The 21844-nt window shown below is 44.4% G+C and overlaps 2 protein-coding genes across 4 annotated transcripts in view; one reads left to right on the top strand and one right to left on the bottom strand.

Moving 5' to 3' along the window:
• Nup188 (nucleoporin 188) overlaps positions 1 to 18036 on the bottom strand; it is a 57567-nt gene extending 39531 nt beyond the window's left edge. For 2 of the 3 annotated variants that reach the window (XM_038337770.2, XM_038337771.2), the window contains exons 1-5: positions 5598 to 5700; positions 4609 to 4663; positions 2771 to 2844; positions 799 to 883; positions 592 to 672 (exon numbers count right to left, since the gene is read on the bottom strand). In XM_038337770.2, the coding sequence (XP_038193698.1) occupies positions 592 to 672; positions 799 to 883; positions 2771 to 2844; positions 4609 to 4663; positions 5598 to 5656 (354 nt within the window). In that variant the 5' untranslated portion in view covers positions 5657 to 5700. Of the gene's footprint in view, positions 1 to 591; positions 673 to 798; positions 884 to 2770; positions 2845 to 4608; positions 4664 to 5597; positions 5701 to 17984 lie in introns of those variants that run through there. The other variant, XM_038337772.2, reaches the window with a different exon arrangement.
• Positions 18037 to 18123: 87 nt separating this feature from the next.
• Dolk (dolichol kinase) lies at positions 18124 to 20195 on the top strand. Its single transcript, XM_038336947.1, has one exon. It carries the CDS (start codon positions 18421 to 18423, stop codon positions 20029 to 20031), a length of 1611 nt encoding a protein of 536 aa, XP_038192875.1. The 5' UTR covers positions 18124 to 18420; the 3' UTR covers positions 20032 to 20195.
• Positions 20196 to 21844: the final 1649 nt, after the last annotated feature.

The raw sequence follows: 21844 nt of genomic DNA, 5'->3' as shown, positions 1-21844 counted from the left end.
ATTAAAGTTTAGCAGCCTGGGTGCTCTGTTAGATCTCTCGTTTATATGCAGTTCTTTGCCATTTCAAGCACTGCAAGAATGAAGATAGGTGTTGGTTTAAACACAGATTGGACTCTTTTTCCAGCCTTCAATAAAAGCCTTGCCTTGGGACTGGAGAGACAGCTCAGTGGTTAAGAGCACTGGCTGCTCTTCCAGAGGACCTGGTTTAATTCCCAGCATACACATGGCAGCTCACAATTGTCTGTAGTTCAGTTCCTGAGGCTCAAACACTCTCACAGATATGAAGGCAGGCAAAACACCATACACATAATTCATTAAAAGTTTTGCCGAGGCTAGGTGGTGGTGGCACACACCTTTAATCCCAGCACTCAGGAGGCAGAGGCAGGCAGATCTCTGTGAGTCCCAGGCCAGTCTGGTATAAAGAGGGAGTTCTAGGACAGCCAGGGCTGTTTCACAGAGAAACCCTTTCTTAAAAAAAGACAGACAGACAGACAGACAGACAGACAGACAGACAGGGCCAGGGCCAGGGCCAGGGCCAGGGCCCAAACTCTCCAAGACAGGTGGATGAGAGAGCTAGACAGAACCACAAACCTTTAGTGAGTCCCGAGTCCCCCTGTAGTCCTCCTGAAGGTAACACTGCAGTAACTGTACACTCTGCTCTTCATCAAGACCCTAAAGCACAGAAGTCTTAAGTCAGCAATGGCTACTGAAGCTTAGAATGTTTACTAACATCATTAATAATGAAGCCACAGGCACCCACACATAGCATACACTGACCCCGTAATAACGTACACTCACCAAGAACTTGCTGACTCGTAGGCCCAGTTCCTTCAGTGGTGACGCTACATCTTTATTAGCTTTCACTCTTTCAGCTGAACTTGAACTATGAGAACAGCAGTGAGTTAGGTCCTCATTCACAATGACCCCCAAGGGTATAAAATAAAAACACTTAGTGGCCTTCTTTTTCCTTTAGTGTCTATAAAATATACACACATATTCAAGTCTAGACTGTATAACACAGAGCTAGCTTTGCCTATGTAACAAAATCATGTATGCCCATTATAAACTGGCCACAATGTTATTTGTAGCTCTATTAAGTTACATTAATTTTTTTAATTAAGCATGTTGGAGGCAGAATATGTGGGGGACAGAAGTTGATATCAGATATCCTCGGCTTCTTCAAACTTCAGTAAAGTGACCAAAGTAACATCACGTGCTCTAGAGGTTTAGCATAGACACTCTGAAATGATGTAATAAGAATGGTATTTCGGGCTAGAGAGATGGCTCAGAGGTTAAGAGCATTAGCTGAACTTCCAGAGGTCCTGAGTTCAGTTCTCATCACCCACATGATGGCTCACACCCATCTGTAATGAGATCTGGTGCTGTCTTCTGCAGACATACATGCAGAACACTGTATACATAATAAATAAATCTAAAAAGAACAAAGAATGGTATTTCTTTTTTTTAATACTTATTTATTTATTATGTATACACTATTCTGTGTGTATGCCTATAGGCCAGAAGAGAGCACCAGACCTCATTTCAGATGGTTGTGAGCTACCATGTGGTTGCTGGGAATTGAACTCAGGACCTTTGGAAGAACAGGCAATGCTCTTAATCACTGAGCCATCTCTCCAGTCACCCAAAGAATGGTATTTCACCTCTGAAAAACCCTCAAGTCTATAATGAGAAGAACATCACACAAGTGCAAGTGGAGGACATTGTATAAAATACTTCTAGTCTTCTCAAAACTGCTCAAAGTCCTGAAACCCAGAAAAAACTGAGACACAGTAACAGCTGAGCCCAAAAGAGACAAGTAAATGCTACACATCGCCCTGGACTGGATCACAGAACAAGGAGTGTACATCTGGGTGTAAGATGTGGGGCACTGGTAGAGTACATGGGGAAAGGCTCTTCAGTTCAATCCCAGAATGCAAACAGACAAAAAAAAATTTCAGTAAAGTCTAGACTTTAATTTTAGTTTACTTTAAAAAATAAAATAAAAGGTTTAGCTGGGTGTGGTGGTTTATGCCTTTAATCCCAGCACTGTGAGGCAGAGTCAAACAAATATATTTAAGTTCAAGGCCAGTCTTATCTATATAGTGAGTTCAGGACAGCCACAATAGTGAGACCCTGTATCCAAAAAAATTTTTTTTTACTAGATTTCAAATCCCATGTTATTGTATAAAGTCACTTCTGTCTCTTCTTTCAAAATTTTTCCTTTATTTTTGCTTTATTTATATGTCTGAGTGTTTTGCCTGCATGTGTGTCTGTTGCCACCTAAGGCCAGAAGAGGGCATTAGATCCCCTGAAACTGGGAGCTTGCCCATACTGGGGCATGGAGCTCTATGGGTGAATATATCATTTTCTCCAAGGGACAGTGGATAAGACAAGCAGTAAAAAGGGTCACGTTGAAGAGAGCAGTGGTGGTGCATGCCTTTAGTCCCAGCACTCAGGAGGCAGAGACGGGCAAACCTCTTGAGTTCGAGGCCAGCCTGGTCTACATACAGAGTGAGTCCCAGGACAGCCAGGGCTACACAGAGAAATGCTGTCTTGAAGGAAAAAGAAGAAAGAAAAGGACATGATTACTGTGAAGGAAATTACCCTTTCCTTCAACAAACAGGAAAAAGTGTGCTGACTCATCTACTCATATCCAAGCAGCATTCTCGCTCATTTACTAGCCTAGCAATCTAAAAAGCACACAGGGCAGTTTCATCTACGCTGCAGTCCTTGGGGAGATGGCATCACCAGAAACACAGAATAGCCATACCTGGGAGGTTTGTAGTAAGAAAGCCCTTCTAATAACCGCTGCCAATATTTATTCAGTTCTGCCTCAATCTGATTCTGCAAAAGAGCAAGGCAATTACACAAATGCAACCTAAATCAGATTTAAGGTCACTCTACACATTGCGTTTTCCCTTGTGTCTCTTTGAAATGTTTCCACCACAGCTTAGAGCAGCAGTTCTCAAACCACAGGTCACGAGCCCTTTGGGGTTCAAACGACCCTTTCATAGGGGTTGCCTAAGACCACTGGAAAACATAGCTATTTACAATACGATTCACAACAGTAGCAAAATTAGTTATAATGTAGCAACAAAAATAATTTTATGATTGGGGGTCACCATAACATGAAGAACTATGTTAAAGGGTAGCAGCATTAGAAAGGTTGAGAATCACTGGTTTAAAGTATTATAAATACAGAATCCTGTAATTTTTTTTTACTAATACTGTAGCATCATTTATGGAAATCTTTATAAAGGGGCTTTCTAGCGACTGCATATTTTACTAAATAACAGATCATGTTTGTCATTCTTTTAAAAAGACACTCAAGAAGTCTTTTTTCCTCCTCTTTAATAAAATCACTTCTTGGAACTGGAGAGATGGCTCAGCAGTTAGGAACATTGGCTGCTCTTCCAGAGAACCTGGGTTCAATTCCCAGCACCCACGTGGCAGCTCACAATTGTTTGTAACTCCAGTTTCAGGGAATCTGACACCCTCATACAGACATACACGAAGGCAAACATACATGAAGGCAAAACACCAACGCACATAGAAATAAAGCATTCTACAAATCAAGTTCCATGGCAGCTAGGACTGTTACACAAAGAAACCATGCATCAAAATAAATGAACAAACAATAAATCAGTAAAATCACTTTCTTGTAATGAACTTACAAATAAAAATCACATTCAACTAGATTTAAGTAGCCACTCAAGGGGCAGGAAAGATAGCTACAAGAACTTAACTACTGTTGCAGAAGACTAAAGTCAGATGTCGATACCCACATGGCAACCAACAACTGTCTGTAACACCAGTGCCAAGGTATCAAACACCATCTTCTGACCTCCTTGGACACTAGACATGCATGTTATATAAATACATATATGCAAGCAAAACATGCACATAAAATAAAGTAAATCCTTTTTTAAAACATAGCCACTCAAACATTTGCCCAATTCTAATTATTTGGTTTTTGGTTTCTTTTTAGACAGTCTTACTATGTAGTCTAAGCTGGTCCTAATTTGAGACCATCCCCTCAGCCTCTGGTGAGCTGGAGTTAGCAGAGTATGCACCATGCCCAGGTATGTAGTAGAATGCTGTCTATACCAGAACTAGGAGCAGAAAACATTTTCTAAGATGGCCTTCTCTAAGGATTCATTCTAGAAGTAGAATTATCAGATGAAGGCATAACGTAAGATCCTAAGATCAAAATATTCCTCAGAGGGTGAGAAGCTGAAGGACCACCATGAATGGCTACCTGTCACTGATCACATACTTGAAAACATTTTAGAATTCACAGTCTCTATGATTTGGAAGCTAATGGCAAACAGAGAACAAAAAGCAAGAGACTGGAGACCTGACAGCCCTTCCTCAGCCTGAGCAGTAGAGACTCTCTGAAGCTCTCTGGAGGCACCCTCACTGACAGCATGGACATCTTTACAGAAGAGCAACCGATGTGGTACAAACAGAGGCAGACTTAGAATATTTCAGTAGCTACAAAAGAAGACAACTCTCCATTTTGGGCTTTTCTGTTTTTGTTTTTTGTAATAAATGCTGTTAAAAAAAAAAAAAAAAAACTAAAAATCCCTCAAGAACACAATCACTCACCAGTTCTCTAAGAGCTGACCTTCCAAGTAGAATTGTCCAGAGTTCTCTACTGCTCCTGAAAAATGAGAAAGCAGAGACAATTTTGTTCTTTTAAGGAAAAAAAAAAGTTAAAGGAATCTGATATTCAGTCAAACAGTGGTGGCACACGTCTTTAATCCCAGCACTCAGGAGGCAGAGTTCCAAGACAGCCAAGGCTAGATAACGAAATCCTGTCTCGGGGGGAAAAAAAAAGTTGATATTCAAAGTAAACTTAAAATGTAAGAACAAAGGATTTTAAAATTAATATTATTTGAAATTATTAATAGGCTTTTTGAGACAAGGTCTCATATTTCAAATTTCAAATCACAGATAGTATATAAGAAACAGACATCCAGGAGTTGGAGAGATGGCTCAGTGGTTAAGAGCACTGTCTCCTCTTTCAGAGAACCTGAATTCAATTCCCAAGACCCACACCCCACTGAAACTCCAGCTCCAGGAGATCTGACACCACTGTACATTAAAAACAAACCAAAACGCCAGATGGTGGTGATGCATGCACCTTTAGTCCCAGCACTTGGGAGGAAGAGGCAGGCGAATCTCTGTGAGTTTGAAATTAGCACGGTCTACAGAGTGAATTCCTTGATAGCTAGGGCTTCACAGAGAAACCCTGTCTCAAAAAACCAAAACAAAAAGACGTCCAATCCCTTAGAGTTCAAGGCCAACTGAACTATAAGAGACGCCTATCGTCAGAAACAAACAAACAAAACAAAAACAAACAAACAAACAAACAAAAAAATGGGCTGGTAAGATGCTCCGTGAGTGACGGTGCTTGCTGTCACACCTTGTCAATAGCAGAGATCCATACAGTGGAAGAGGACAACCCCAGAAGGTGTCCTCTGATCTTCATATGCATATACATGAACAAAACAAACAAACAAACAAACAAACAAATGTGGTTTTGAGAAGTTTTGTAAAGAGATGGAGATGTAGCTCAATTGGTGAGCGCTTACCTGGCATGTACAAGGTAAGTGATGATCCCAGTACTACATATACAGATGTGGTAATCCATACCGGTAATCCCAGCATATGAGAGTTAGAGAAGTTAAAGCCAAATAACAAGTAGCAAATTTAAAGCTAGTCACCTTGGGAAACAGGAGATTTTTAGCTCAAAAACAAAATTTAAGGGCTAGAGAGATCATTCATACACACACACACACACACACACACACACACACACACACACAAATGCAAAAAATAAAAATAAAAATGAAAACTTGGGCTGGGAAGATGGCTCAGTGGATAAAACATCTGCTATCAAGCATAACATTGGGAGTTCAGATTCCAGAACCTACGTGTGTGCCGAGTGTGTGTGTGCCCATGTGCATGCAGCGGATACCTCTAATTCCACCACTTAGACGGCAGAGAAAAAGGATGCCCAGAGCAAGCTGGCTAGCTAAACATGCCACACTGATGTGTCTGGATTCAACTCAACTTCTACATCAATGAGTAAAGTGGAACATAGATAATCAAGGAAGCTGCAATCAGTCTAGAACCTCCACACATACCCACATGTCTACACAGACATGAACATTCATTTACGCACAGATACACGCCACAGACGCAAGGAAAAAAAACCCTGAAAACTATTTTCCTTATTAAGACTAAAACACACCAAGTGGTGCTGACACACGACGCCTTTAGCCTTTAATCCCAGCACTCCACAGGCAGAGACGTGCAGATCTCTGTGAGTTCAAGGCCAGCCTGGTCTACATACAAAATGAGTTCCAAGATAGGCTCCAAAGCTAGGGAAACCCTGTTTCAAAAAAAAAAAAAATCCCAAACTAAAACAAAATACAAGGTATTAAAGCCTTGTATGCCAAAGCTATCATCAAAGGGGCTTAAACACGTCCAAAAAATTATAAATCTTTCCTAGCAGTTAATGCGTCTAAGAAATCCATAGCTGCCAACTCCCACACCAGCACACTGCAATCACTATAATCTTTCTCTGGTAACAGGATAACATTCACAATTCAAAAGTAATCAGGAGATTAGATCCAGTTATTGGAACAAATGTTTCTCTTTATGCTGATAACAAACCAGCCTCAAATAATAACACAAAGACAAGGTCACTGAAGAAATTTAGTGATGTTTTGAAAGTTACCATGCCTTTCGTCACAGCATAGTTATCTTTGGCTCACTTATTTGACAAGCCTGAATTAGCAATGTGAAAAGTCAGGGCTTTCTTTAAAACTGGCAATTGCTGTATGTCTAGCATGCATGAGTGCTGTAGGGCATTTGTACTCTATGTGATTGGTGTAATAAAAACCTGAATGGACAATAGTTAGGTAGGAGTTATAGGCAGGACTTATGGGCAGAGAAAACTCTGGGAAGAATAAAAGAGAAGCCAGGAGCCACAGAGAGGAAACAGGTACGAGATAAAAGAGCGGTCCATATGATAGAATGTGGATTAATATAAATGGGTTAAGTTATAAGAGCTAGTTGAGATAAGTCTAAGCTAAAGGCCAAGCTTTCCCAATTAATATAAGTTTCTGTGGAAGCTGGCTAGCAGGAAAAAGACATGCTACACATAAGGCTGTGGGTTCAGTGTTTCTCTGAAAATTCTAAATCTTGGTGGCAGGAATTGTAGCTCAATGAACGGAGTACTTGTCCAGCAATCACAAACCCTTGACTCTATCCATCCCCAGGACCACATAACCAGACCAGAGGGCACCATGCCTGTGATCCTAGCACTGGAGGCAGAGAGATCAGGAGTTCTAGGACATTCTTCTCAGCCACACAAGTTCAAGGACAGCCTGGTATAATAACCCTGTAATAGATAAAAAGAGGAGCTGGTGAGATGGTTAAGAGTATTTGCGGCTCTTCCAGAGGGCCTGAGATGGTTTACCCCCACGTCAAGCAGTCCACAACTGCCTGTAACTCTAAATTCAGGAGATTCGACCCTGTCTTCTGGCTTCCATGGATAACCATATCACATGCTGACATACATAGGCATACACACATATATGTTATTATTTTTTTTTTTGGTGGGAACAGTTCAAGTAAAGATTTATTTCTCTGTGTATCCCTGGTTATCCTGGAACTTGCTCTGTAAACCAGGCTGACTTCGAACTCAGAGACCTACTTGCCTCTGCCTCCCAAGTCCTGGAATTAAAGACATGTACCACCACTGCCCGACTTAAGAATTTTTTTAAATGAATGAATGAATAAATAAATAAATAAATAAATAAATTCTCAGGCTAAGCACAATAGCAAATGTGTATAATTCCAACACTCAGCAAGCTGAGACAAGTTCAAGTCTGGCCTAGGCTACAAACAAACTCTACTGACGAGACAGAAGAGGGAAGGGAACAGAAATAAAAATTCTCAGTGAGATATATTGTTCTGCTTAACACTATAGAGATATAAAAATATATTGTTATGTTCTAAGTATTTATAATTTCTGTTAATTATTCCTTAAGTAAAGTTAAATAAAAAATACGTTAAAAGACAGGAAAAGAAAAACAGAACAAAACATTCTCAATTATAAAAACCATATTATAGCCAGGCGTGGTGGTGCACACCTTAATCCCATCACTTAGGAGGCAGAAGCCAATCTGGTCTACAGAGCAAGTTTCAGGACAGGCTCCAAAGCTACACAGAGAAACCCTGTTCCAAAACACCTAGATAGATAGATATAGATAGATGATTGAAAGATAGATAGATAGATAGATAGATAGATAGATAGATAAAAACATGTTGTATTATGATCATTTTGTTAGGTGTCAAAAATGATGTTTTGGATATGCACACCTGTGATTCCAGCACTTGGGAGGAAGAGTTAGGAGAGTGAGAGCTGGTCTCAAAAATAAGAATGTTTAATAAACTTTCTTCTTTACTTATTCAAACAAATGAAACAATGTTGCATTCTATCATCTTTTGTGTGTGTGTGTGATTTTTATTTTTATTGACATATATAGATGTGTAGTCTGCATGTTTATCTACACACCATGTATATCTATGCACCATTGCATGTAATACCCAAGGAGGCCAGAAACAGGTGTTGGGTCCCATGGAACCGGAGTTATCAGTGTAGATACTGGCAATCAAACCCTGGTCCTCTGCAAGAGTAGCCAGTACTCTTAACCACTGAGCCATCTCTGTTGTGGGATATTTACACTCTGTGAAGATGTACTGCTGTGATTGATAAAATAAAAAGTTGACTGGCCAATAGCTGGGCAGGAGAGTATAGACGAGACTTCCAGGCAGCTAGAGAACTCTGGGAAGAAAAACGTGAGGTCACCAGATGCAGAAGAAGGATGGATAGGCAGTATGGAGGTAAGGTAACAAGCCTTGTGGAAGAATACAGATAAAAAATATGGGTTAATTTAAGTTATAAGAACTACTTAGGGCTGGGCGGTGGTGGCGCACGCCTTTAATCCCAGCACTCGGGAGGCAGAGGCAGGCGGATCTCTGTGAGTTCGAGACCAGCCTGGTCTACAAGAGCTAGTTCCAGGACAGGCTCCAAAGCTACAGAGAAACCCTGTCTCGAAAATCAAAAAAAAAAAAAAAAAAAAAAAAAAAAAAAAACCTACTTACTTAGGGACAAGCCTAAGCTAAAACTAAGCTTTTATAATTAATTATAAGTCTCCATGTCATTACTTGAGAGTTGGCAGCTCCAATGAGAAAGTACTACAATATTTGGCATCCAATGTATGGTATGTCCACACAGACTGAGAAGTCATGCCAGTTGGAGCTGCCACATTTTCTGCCTGGGCTTGCAGCCTCTCCAATGGCTCCTATGGCTGCTGCTTGCAAAGATTCAAAAAGTGGGCTCAGCAACTTCCCAGAGCTGGATGGTAAACATGGCTCCCGCCAGTACCCACCAACCTGAGGCTAGGCACCCTCAGATCCAGAACTGCACACAGGAGAGCCTAACTACCGCCAACAATTTAACATTTGTCTCACACAGGCACTTAGGAAAGCCTGGTCCAGATCAGAAAACCTCTAAAAAGGTACATGGCATGCTTTAAAAGGTGCTTAGGTGCTGAAAAAAAAGCAAAGAAAATGAACATTAACAGCCATAGAAAAAAATAGTTTAAAAACAATAAAGTCTCGGGCTGAGGAGATGGCTCAGTAGTTGGAAGCACTGGTTGCTCTTCCAGAGGACCAGGTTCAAACTCCAGCACCCCACATTGTGGCTCATAGCTGTCTGTTACTCAGGTTTCATCTGGCAGCCTCACACAGACATACTACATACAGGCAAAACACCAAAGTGCATAAAATAAAAAAATAATTAAAAAATAAAGTCTTTAATATAAAAAAATTTTAAAAGGCACATAAAGATGGGAAATACTTAGGGTGCCTGGATCCAGTACGGTGCTTCATTGATTTTCAATTTTTTAAATGATAATGAAAAAAAAAATCTGCTGAGAGACACTGAATTGTGGAAGGGATTGTTGAATTAAACCAGCCTATATACTTTAGGGATGTCTTACCTTTAAAATGGAAGTCAAAAAATGTGTTGCTTTAGGAGAGGTTATGCCTTTGTTTCCATAGGAAATGAAAACCTATGGATTCTTCAAACTAATAAAGATCACATTTGACAGGGGGAGACCTCCTGAGTATCGTGGTTACAGACATGAGGGAGGAAGACAATAAAGACAGGTAATGTGCATGTGATCCCTCCACATGGGAACAGCTCTGAGACTGGATGAGACATGATAAATCTTGTTGGACAGAGTACTCATGACTTATTATATTACAGCTTGGAGATGCAGTACAAACAGACTTAAAGCATTGACAGATGCCTTTTACCTGCTCAAACATAGAACAGAACATCATCTTTAGCTGACCTGTGCACACCACACACTCCATATTTGTGTTAATGCAGATATATGTCACCTTTAAAAGTTTGTGTGTTTTTAGAAAATAAGAACCAGAGACACTAAAAGTCAAGTAGCCCAGGTGATCCAGCCTCTAAAAATGCCTCTGCTACAATTTCTTCAAAATTCTGCATCCAGGACAACTTCAAAGCTGCTAGCTGGGACGGTCCAGCCTCACAGACTACTCCAGCCATGAGTAGCTCCTGCATGAGAGCTCATGCAGGTGAGCTCTCCACTGCCCCATCACACAGAGACTAAACAAAAAATAACACAGCTAGCTCTCCCAGGACATGACAATTATTTCAATTTTCTCAAGGTCCCCTAAAGATGCTGTCCATCCCCAGACAACAGGAAGCAGTCTAGAGAACATGACACCTGCATTCTCAAGAGGGGGAGTGGGTGTTTTTTGGTCATTTGTTGGGTTGTGGATGCTTATCACTGTTTAATGGACTTAGTTACAAGTTGTTATTGGTAATGGTCAAGAAAAAAGCTAAACAAAGGAAATTAGATACAGCATCTCCTAAAAGAAAAAGGGAACTATATAAATGACAGTATAAAGGATAGATTATTAAATTTACTTTTAAACTAAAAAAACAACCACTAATCTCAAATACTTTACATTGGTATGAATTTCTGTATATTGATACAAATTTAAGATTTTGTTATACTGTATATATGCTTCTATTCTTGTTTAAGGCATTATACCTATGTAGCTCATTTAAAAATTTAAAGTCTTTGAGCCGGGCAGTGGTGGCGCACGCCTTTAATCACAGCACTCGGGAGGCAGAGACAGGCGGATCTCTGAGTTCGAGGCCAGCCTGGTCTACAAGAGCTAGATCCAGGACAGGCTCTAGAAACTACAGGGAAACCCTGTCTCAAAAAAAAAAAAAAAAAAAAAACAAAAAAAAAAAAATTAAAGTTTTTGGCTGGGTGGTGGTGGGGCATGCCTTTAATCCCAGCATTTGGAGGTTGATCTCTTTGAGTTCGAGGCCAGAGCCTGGTCTACAGAGCTAGTTCCAGGATAGGCTCCAAAGCTATAGAAAAACCCTGTCTCAAAAAAGCAAAAACAAAAACAACAAAAGAATGAGTTAATTTAAGTTATAAGAACTAGTTAGGAGCTGAAAAGATAGCTCAGAGTTTAAGGTTAAGAGCATTGGCTGCTCTTCCAGAGGTCCTGAGTTCAACTCCCAGCAACCACATGGTGGATCACAAACATCTATGATAAGATCTGGTACCTTCTTCTGGAGTGCAGGCATACACAGACATAACACTGTATACAAATAAATAAATCTTTGGAAAAAAAAACTAGTCAGGAACAAGCCTAAGCTAAGAATGAGCTTTTATAATTAATAAGTCTCCATGTCGTTACTTGCGTGCTGGTAGTCCTGACAAGATAGTACTATAACACATCTCTCCAGCTTCAAGCCAACCACAATCTTAATACAAGACATCAAGAGGCCATAATGAATACAGGTTAAAGGGGCGTTGAGATGGCCACTCAGTGGGTAGAGGCACTTGTCATTAAACCTGGAGACTTGAGTTCTAGCCATGGCATCTACATGGTAGAAGGAGAGAACCAGCTCCCTCAGGCTGTCCTCTGACCTCCACACAGGCTGCAGTACATGCACACACCCACAACACGAGCTGAGTGTCTGAAGAGAGTGATGTATAAGTCCAGTCTAGACTTTAATCTACTTGAAACAGAAAAAAATTTGGTAAAGTGCTAAGAGGCAGAATGGAAGCGAAAATGGTACTTTCTGAGGTATAGAAGAATCTTTGTTGAATGGTCTACACACTGCTCTTGTCTGTGAATGATGAAGACGTAGACTAGTCTGAAACGTGATGCTGCTGAAAAGCCTAGAAAGCACTGCTGGAGGGCAAGTTCCTCCAGGTCCAACATGCCCTACAGGTCGAACCTTCCAGGATGGGAGGGGAGGCTCAGAAGGCACAAGAGGAAAACAAACACCACCAGGGGGCACTTGTCAGCGAGGAGCCCTACCCAGCCACACTGCCCTAAGAAGAACTGTCTGCTGGGGTGGAGACCCTGACCAGCCACACTTAAGAACTGTCATATGGGCCGGGCGGTGGTGGCACATGCCTTTAATCCCAGCACTTGGGAGGCAGAGGCAGGCGGATATCTGAGTTCGAGGCCAGCCTGGTCTACAAGAGCTAGTTCCAGGACAGGCTCTAGAAACTACAGGGAAACCCTGTCTCGAGAAAAAAAAAAAAAAAAAAAAAAAAAAAAAACTGTCATATGCCTGTAAGGCCTAGTAAAGCTGCAGAGAGCTCCTAGGCTGCAGCTTTTCAGTTGTCACCCATGATGGATGGACTTTCTGGTGATACAGCTGCTTTAATTTTTTTGTGTGTTTTTGGTTTGATACAAGGTTTCTCTGTGTAGCCCTGGCTGTCCTGGAATTCCCTCTGTAGACCAGGCTGGCCTTGAACTCAGATATCTGCCTCCTCTGCCTCCCAAGTGCTTGGATTAAAGATGTGCACCACCACCGTCTAGCTTTTCAGATGATTTTGCATTATCCCTATTCCTTGTAAGTAATCCCTCACCCACACTCCTGCTAAGTATCAATAAAAACTCATTTATTCGCCAAATTGGACTTTGGTGCAGTCATCACTTTGGTCTGTTGTGGGTCCCTTCCCAGGGTGAGTAGAGATGATGTGGAGCCTCTTCCCAGGAAGTCTGTCACAGAGCATCACATTACACAATCGGCAAGAAGGAAGAACTATAGGAAGACAGCTAACAATGAGAGACTCTGAAGGAGAACGCACACACAGAATCAGAGAAGGAACAGACACTGGCCCAGAAGGAAGACTATCTCCCACTGGCAAGTAATGGAATGTGCAGACACACCGGAGGAGGCTGGAACTGGCACATCCAACCTAAGGGATCAGGAAAAGAACAGCTTCTACCTATATCCTACAGGGGAGAAACTAAGTCACTGAAATCAAGTATCTAGCTTCAAAGATAAGATTTTTAAAAAACAGCCAGGCTGTGGTGCTCACCTTTAATCCCAGCAGTAGGGATGCAAAGACAGGAGGATCTCTGAGTTCAAGGCCAGCCTGGTCTACAGATCCAGTTCCAGGACAGGCTCCAAATCCAAAGCTAGAGAAAAACCCTGTCTGGGGGCAAAGGGGATTTAAAAATGTACTGACTGGGCTGGCAAAGTACAGCTCTTGCTGCAAAAGTCTTGTGACCTATGTTCAATCCCTAGACCCCACAGTGGAAGAGAACTAACTCGCAAAAGTGTCCTCTGGCCACCTGCCATGGTGCCACACTCATGCTCTCTCCTACACCTACACACAACACACACACACACACACACACACACACACGAGAAGTTTGTTTTTTTAACACATTGATGGGCCAACAAGATGGCTCAGTAGGTAAATGTGCCTATCACTAAACCCGACGAATTGAATCCCCAAGCCCCTCCCACATGGTGAAAGGAAGGAACCGATTCTGACAAGTTGTCCCCTGACCTCCACATGCACTCCTTAGCAAACAGACACCCACATATATACAATAAATAAATAAATGTAAAAATAAGCAGACATATAGGTCATTAATCTAAAGTTCGAGGAGACAACACAGAATTTCATTTCTAAGAGGCAGAGGACCAGCAGGTGGCTCAGTGGGCAAAAACACCTGCCACACGAGCCTGGAGACCTGACTTTGTCAACCCTGGAATCCAAATTAAGATGGAAGGAGAGAACCAACTTTCCAGAGTTGTCCTTGACCTGCACACACACACCACAGCACACACACTATAATAAAATAGTAAATAAGAACAGGAGAAATGGCTCAGTTAAGAGTAATTACTGCTCTTGCAGAGGACCTGGGTTTAGTTTCCAACAACCACATAAAGCAACTCACAACTTGAGATAATCTGATAATTTTTTTGTACATTGTATAAAGATGTGTCTTTGTCCTTCCTCACCTGCCTAAGGCACGTTATGATCAGTTTAATAAAAAGCTAAATAGCTAGGCAGGAGAGGATAGGTGGGACTTCTGGAGAGAAATAGGAAGAACTGGAGGTGCCCGTGAACTGCCAGTCAGATGTGGAGGAAGACGAACATACTGTACTGAGGAGAGGTAACAAGCCACATGGCAGAATGTAGATTAATATAAATCGGTTAATTTAAGTTTTAAGAGATAGTTGGGAACAAGCCTAAGATAAGGCCAAGCTTTCATAATTAATAAAAAGCCTCCGGTGCACGCCTTTAATCCCACCACTTGGGAGGCAGAGGCAGGCGGATCTCTGTGAGTTCGAGACCAGCCTGGTCTACAAGAGCTAGTTCCAGTACAGGCTCCAAAGCTACAAAGAAACCCTGTTTCGAAAAACAAAAACAAAAACAAAACAAAAAAATTTAAAAATTAAAAAAAGCCGGGCTGGAGAGCTGGCTCAGTGGTTAAGAGCACTGACTATTCTTCCAGAGGTCCTGAGTTCAATTCCCAGCAACCACATGGTGGCTCACTACCATCTATAATGAGATCTGGTGCCCTCTTCTGGTCTGTAGACACACATGCAGACAGAACACTATAGACATAATAAATAAATAAATCTTTAAAAAAATTTTAAAAAGCCTTCATATCACTATTCAGGAGCTGGCAATTCAAAAACAGTCCAGTTACATTTGGCACAACAACAACTGCCTGGAACTCCAGTTCTAGATGAATCAATGCCTTCTTCAGCCTCTGTGGGCTATCACACCTGGTGCACAAAAACTTAGGATGCACTTGGCTACTCTTAGAGAACCCAGGTTAAATTCCCAGCACCATAAAGTGACTCACAACTCTTTGAAATTCCAATTCCAGGGCACTACACAGAGTGATGCACAGACAAACATGCAGGCAAAATGCTCACAGAAACAATAAATAAAATGCCCAAGGAAAAATGTTTAAAGAAAAGTTTTGGATGAAACAAAGAATAATCAGAGTCCGACTGGAGAACACTGAGCTAGGCAAGTTACTCTAATGAAAACAGGCCCTTTGAGAAAGTTACACTGCACATAGAAATAAATGCAGCTGCTGTCTACCTAACTCCAGAGGAGCTGCACAGTTCTCTTGTATACTAGGAATGAGCTTAGCAGCAATCGCTTTTAACTTTTTAAAAAAATGTATTTACAGTGTTCTGCCTGCATGCATGCCTTTACGCCAGAAGAGGGCACCAGATCTCACTACAGATGGCTGTGAGTCACCATGTGGTTGCTGGGAATTGAACTCAACCTCTGGAAGAGCAGTCAGCACTCTTAACCTCTCTCGAGCACCATCTCTCGAGCCCCAGCTTTTAACTTTTTTGAGAGTTTTACTGCCTTTGCTGGGATTGAATGTGTGCTTCCCCACACTGGGCCTACAATAGCAATAGCTCTTCAAACAGTGGCTTTACTTTTTTCACACACTTGCACCACTCAGACTTCCACAAACACAAGAGACTCAAAACGCCAATATTCAAACCAACTTTCTGCTGAATTCTGAGTGACTGTCATAAGCTCCTGAGTGGTTGCGCAGGGCCACGTCTTCTGCACACACCTGCAGCTGCAGCAGCAGAAAGGCTGAGGCAGGCGGGTTACAGTGCCAGACCAATCCTAGGTCACACACAGAACACAGGCTGCACTCACTTCAGTAAGCCTCTAAAAGAACAGCACAGCACTGAGATGGCTCCATAAGGCACCTCCAGTGAATATGACTCAGATCCCCAGCACCACACGACAACCAGACAGTAATCCTAATGCTCACAAGGAGACCGGGGAAGCCGAGTCTAAGATGGCTTGCTAGACAAGCTGAAGCAGCAGGCTTCAGATCCAGGAGACTCTGCCTCGGTTAAACAGATCTAAGAAAGACACCCAACAGCCTCCACAGGCACACACCTGCACACACAAAAGACTCAAAGATTCCCATTTGGAAAAGCCGGAGCTTGAACTGGAAAGGTGACTTCTAAGGTCAACTACAAAATAATATGCAGAAGGGACAGAAAGGACGTTTCCCTGAGCCAGATTTCAGGTTTTCAGATAGAGACCACTATTCCCAACGAACAGCTAGGGAGCATGCTATCCAATGCTAAAAGTCACTCTCCTAACACACCAAGGCAGTGCCTAGAATCCCTACCACTAGGCGCCCCCAGGCTGTGGCTCAGTAGCTGAGTGTTTGCCTAGCATTCCTGAGGCCCTGGGTGTGACCTCCTAGGACCCCAAAATAAAAATAAATACCCTAGGATCAGTCAAAGTCCGTCCTCAAGGAAGGGTTTGGTATGTTCCTCAACATGATGAAAGTCTGTCTGCAAGCCAAAATTTTCCTTTCCTTAAGAAAAAAATTCATTTTTTCAAAGTTTCATACAAGTGTATACCCATAGCTGTGGCTACAAGGGCTAGGACGAAACAGCAGAGGGAAGGAAAGGAAAATGGCCCTCTCAAGGATCACATGTCCACAGGACTCTTTGGAAGGCCATGAGGCTGATGGAGAGAAAGACAGGCAATGTGGGAGATGTTTACATGGTTGCCTGCGTGTTTAAGAGTTCCTCGGGAAACAAGACCAAATAAAGCTAGCAGAGTTAGGTCCAGGTGAGAGCTTTGTTAAAGTTTTAGGAGTGGGTTGTCTCGTCTACAACGTGGAAGATGTACTGAGCACAGAGGCCTGGTTATGGTTTTAGTCTGATACCTTCCATCCGAATCCTCCTGAGGATTATCACGAGGGGCAGACAGGGGAACTACCGCGTGAATCGGACTTCTGTGTCGTGTGTAACAGGAGGCGCCTCTCGCCTACTTGTGAGGAATGAATGAGATAAGGCATGCAAGGCACTTTCCCAGGATCTGGCGCTAGAAAGCGCTCTTAAAGAAAGGCAAGCAAGGCTCGTAATTCATGTCCGTAATTTCCGCACGAAGAAGGCAAAGGCAAGAGGATAGGAGTTAAAGGCCTGCCCGTGATACAAGAGACCTAGCCTCAAAACAAAACAAGCACACCTTAGTGAGAACCGTGAGTTTGTTTGGTAACAATTCATCTTGTGTCCGAAGGCTCGCACAGCACCCGGAATCGCTTGGAAGATAAAGGCATGTCTGCTGATTTAATCAATACCGGCATCAGCCAAAAATAAAAGAAGGCGGGAACTAAGGATGCCCGCGGGAAGAACCCGCGGCGTGGGCAAGGCACACCCGAGGCTGGGCAGGGCGCGGGAACACTACGGCGGGGCCCGGGAATGAGGGTGTCTTCCAGGCGACCCCGAGATGTCCAGCAGTGCCTACGGGGAGCGTGGAGGAAGCGCGGGAGCGTGGGGAGACATGAGGCATAGGGATCGCGGAAAGGGAAGGGAGAGCGATCGGCCCGCTCCAGAAGTGTATTCAGCCCCGCGAGCGGGGACGGTTTGGACCTAACTGCCGCCCCGGCGGGTGTCCGTCCACCCAGCCTGGGCTCGTTTCCTCCACTGCTGCGGAATCCCGTTTCCAACTCCCGCCCTGCGCCCACCCGGCACCGCAAGGCCACCCCCGCCGCCGCCGCGCCCCACTCCGCACCTCACACACGGCCCACCGGCGGCAGCCGCCATCTTCGCGCGCGCGCCCCAGCCCCGCCCCCATACGCCGGACCACGTGATCGCGCACCGTCCGACTAGGGGGCGGTGCTTTCCATCACGTGACGGCGGGACGGGCCCAGAATGGGGCTGTCAAGATGGCGCTGCCCAGGACTGAATGGTGTCCGCGGTGGAGGCGGTGGAGCCTGTGAGAGGTGAAGAGTGCTAACGTCTGCTACACCGTAGGTTGGAAGCGGTGGAGGGTGACTGGGCGCCGGCTCCCAGGCCTCACAGTGGCCCGTAGTGGAGCACCCTTTTGGAAGCTGGAGAAGGTTGCTGGCTGGGTGAAGTTGCTGTCCTCTGCTTGGCTGCTTGAGGGCCTCAGAGGCCAAGGCGTCCCTAGTCACCAAGCTTACCCCAAGAGCCCCATACCCAGAGACATGACCCGACAGTGCCCTCCCCCAGTCCCGGAGTCTGGGTTTCCGCTGAGCGGGTCGGTCCTGGCGGAGGCTGCAGTGGTGTTCGCAGTGGTGCTGAGCATCCACGCTGTGGTGTGGGACCGATACTCGTGGTGCGCCGTGGCCCTCGCAGTGCAGGCCTTCTACGTCCAGTACAAGTGGGACCGGCTGCTCCAGCAGGGGAATGCCGTTTTCCAGTTCCGAATGTCCGCGAACAGTGGCTTACTGCCGGCCTCCATGGTCATGCCCTTGTTTGGGCTGGTTATGAAGGAGCGCTGCCAAACTGCGGGGAACCCGTACTTCGAGCGCTTCGGCATTGTGGTTGCAGCCACTGGCATGGCAGTGGCCCTCTTCTCCTCTGTGTTGGCCCTGGGCATCACTCGCCCTGTACCCACCAATACTTGTGCCATCTCGGGTTTGGCTGGAGGCATTATCATTTATATTCTGAAGCACTCCCTCAGTGTGGGCGAGGTGATCGAGGTCCTGGAAGTCCTGCTAATATTTGTTTATCTTAACATGATCCTGCTGTACCTGCTGCCGCGGTGCTTCACTCCTGGAGAGGCACTGCTGGTACTGGGTGCCATTAGCTTCGTCCTCAACCAACTCATCAAGCGCTCTCTGACTGAAAGCCAAGGGGACCCAGTGGACTTCTTCCTGTTGGTGGTGGTGGTAGGGATGGTACTCATGGGTGTCTTCTTCAGCACCCTCTTTGTCTTCATGGACTCAGGCACTTGGGCCTCTTCCATCTTCTTCCACCTAATGACCTGTGTGCTAGGCCTTGGTGTGGTTCTGCCCTGGCTGCACTGGCTCATTCGTAGAAACCCTCTGCTCTGGCTTCTTCAGTTTCTCTTCTACACAGAAACTCGCATCTACCTCCTAGCTTATTGGTCTTTGCTGGCCACCATGGCCTGCCTGGTGGTGCTGTACCAGAATGCCAAGCGATCATCTTCTGAGTCCAAGAAGCACAGGGCTCCTACCATTACAAGAAAGTATTTTCACTTCATTGTGGTAGCCACTTACATACCAGGGATCGTCTTTGACCGGCCACTGCTGTATGTGGCTGCCACTATATGTCTGGCAGTCTTCATCTTCTTGGAGTATGTGCGCTATTTCCGAATCAAGCCCTTGGGTCACACTCTGCGGAGCCTTCTATCCCTCTTCCTGGATGAACGAGACAGTGGACCCCTTATCCTAACACACATCTATCTGCTTCTGGGCATGTCTCTTCCCATTTGGCTAATTCCCAGGCCCTGTGCACAGAAGGACAGCCTGGGAGGAGCAAGAGCCCTGGTCCCCTATGCTGGAGTCCTGGCTGTGGGTGTGGGTGATACTGTGGCTTCCATATTTGGCAGCACCATGGGAGAGATCCGCTGGCCTGGAACTAAGAAAACATTCGAGGGGACTATGACGTCTATATTTGCACAAATCATCTCTGTAGCTCTGATCTTAATCTTTGACGGTGGAGTAGACCTGAACTACAGTTATGCTTGGATTTTGGGATCCATCAGTACTGTGTCCCTCCTGGAAGCGTACACTACTCAGATAGACAATCTCCTTTTGCCTCTCTACTTACTGATATTGCTGATGGCCTAGTGGTAGTAGCAGCTGGGATGGTGGAAACGGAGCCTCACAGCAGCCAGCCACTTGGACGCCAAGAACCCAGGGGTGAAAAGCAGATTTGTTTTTTTTTTTGTTTTGTTTTGTTTTTTGTTTTCAATTGATTCAGACTTCAAATAAACAAGCAAAGCTCTCTTGGTTTTATTTTGCTGATAATTAGAATGCAAAAAGACTTAAAGGCATACACCGATTCAGGGAAGTTGAATATGCTGCAAAGCCCCTATCTTGTAGTCTGGGGAGGGCATTGTTGGAGTAGACCCTGTAGGCAGCAGAACAGAAAGCCTAATGCATAGGTGTCAGGTGTCCAACACATCTGGTCAGAATCCTTGGCCATTCAGCCCTAGGTGAATCTGAACCTCAATTCTTCTACTTGTAAGATGGGAATAATGGATACTAGTCTCTGCTAAGAGGAGGTATATGAAGTATCCAAAGTATTCTGTCTGGGGGCCAGCAAGATGGCTCAGTGGGTAAAGGTACTTGCAACACAAGGCTGAGGACCTGAGATCAGTCCCTAGAACCCACATAAAGGTGAAAGGGGAGCACTGCCTCCCCAGAGTTGCCCTCTGTCTTCCATGTGTGTGCTGGCTCATGCATGCTTCCACGGATGTCACATACTTTTAAAGTATTCAGCCTGTGACCCGCCTATGACCAGAAATCAGTAAGGGAAGTGTCACTATTGCCCAAGAGTAAACTTGCCTCAGGAAAAAAAAACCAGGCAAGATAGGAGGAAGATAGGTTGTACTTGGAAGCAGGAGTAACCTTTCATCTCCTGGCTTCATTCAGAGGAAAACCCAAGAGCAAAGAGCTGAATACATGCAGTGTTTCCTGCTTGGACTAGGAAGAACCGAAGAGAGCCATAGCCAGCTTATGTGCATAGAAAGGCTGACAAAAGCCAGCCCACCCTGCCTGTGCTGCCTAGAGGAGAGGAACTGATAGCTAGAAGGATGAACCCAACAATCCTTACACTCTAGACCTTTCCAAACCTAGATCCATCTCTTCTGGTGCAGAGGCCAGATCCACAGAGGCCAGGATGTTTCTGCAGAATTCCTAACAATTCCTCTGTAGGTGTGGGTGTGGGCTGTCTAGTTCCATACCTGAGTCTCCATGTTTCCCAAGGTTTGGACAGAGCCTGACACTGACTAAACAAATGGGCAGTTGCCATCAGAAGATAACAGTAGGATTCCCAAGGCCTTCCCCCAGTGTGGCAAGAGGAGGGAGACAAGGCCAGAACCTAGGAATGGGACTCTAGCAAGCTGAAGTCTCTTCCTGGTAATCACAGCCAAGCCCTTTCCCTTAGAGCACTGGGCCATTCCTCTGAAGCCATTGGGAAATACTAGCCCTATCTTCATTCTCTCTCCTCTGTGTCAAAGGAGGTGGCCAAAAGTTGGAAAAGGGCACCAGCTTGCTCACCAACTCTCTGGCTGGCCTTGCAAGCATTCTTCTGGGCTTTCCAGTTGGTAGAGGACTAGACCCAGCTACAGACATGGCTGCCAAGGCCAGGCAGGCGAATCGATGAATGAGAACATAGAACTGTGCCAAGCCTCTCAAATAGCGAGAGAGAGGGAGGGAGGGAGGCAAGTTTACAATGCTGGTGTTCAGGAGTAGAAGCTGGAGGATCACAAGTTTAAGGTTATCTTGAGCTACAAAATAAGTTCAGGGGGCTCAGAGGTTAGGAGCGCTGCCTGCTCTTCCAGAGGTCCTGAGTTCAATTCCCAGCAACCACATGGTGGCTCACAACCAAATATAATCAGATCTGGTACCCTTTTCTGGTCTAGTGGCATACATGCAG

Source organism: Arvicola amphibius, chromosome 7 (genome assembly GCF_903992535.2).
Source record: "Arvicola amphibius chromosome 7, mArvAmp1.2, whole genome shotgun sequence".
In the NCBI taxonomy this organism is placed as follows: domain Eukaryota; kingdom Metazoa; phylum Chordata; class Mammalia; order Rodentia; family Cricetidae; genus Arvicola; species Arvicola amphibius.
Note: the sequence above shows the minus strand (reverse complement) of the source record. Positions and strands in the feature narration are given on the sequence as shown.

Excerpts from the sequence above, each read along its gene's own strand:
- Dolk (XM_038336947.1), top strand. The coding sequence starts at position 18,421 with ATGACCCGACAGTGCCCTCCCCCAGTCCCGGAGTCTGGGTTTCCGCTG.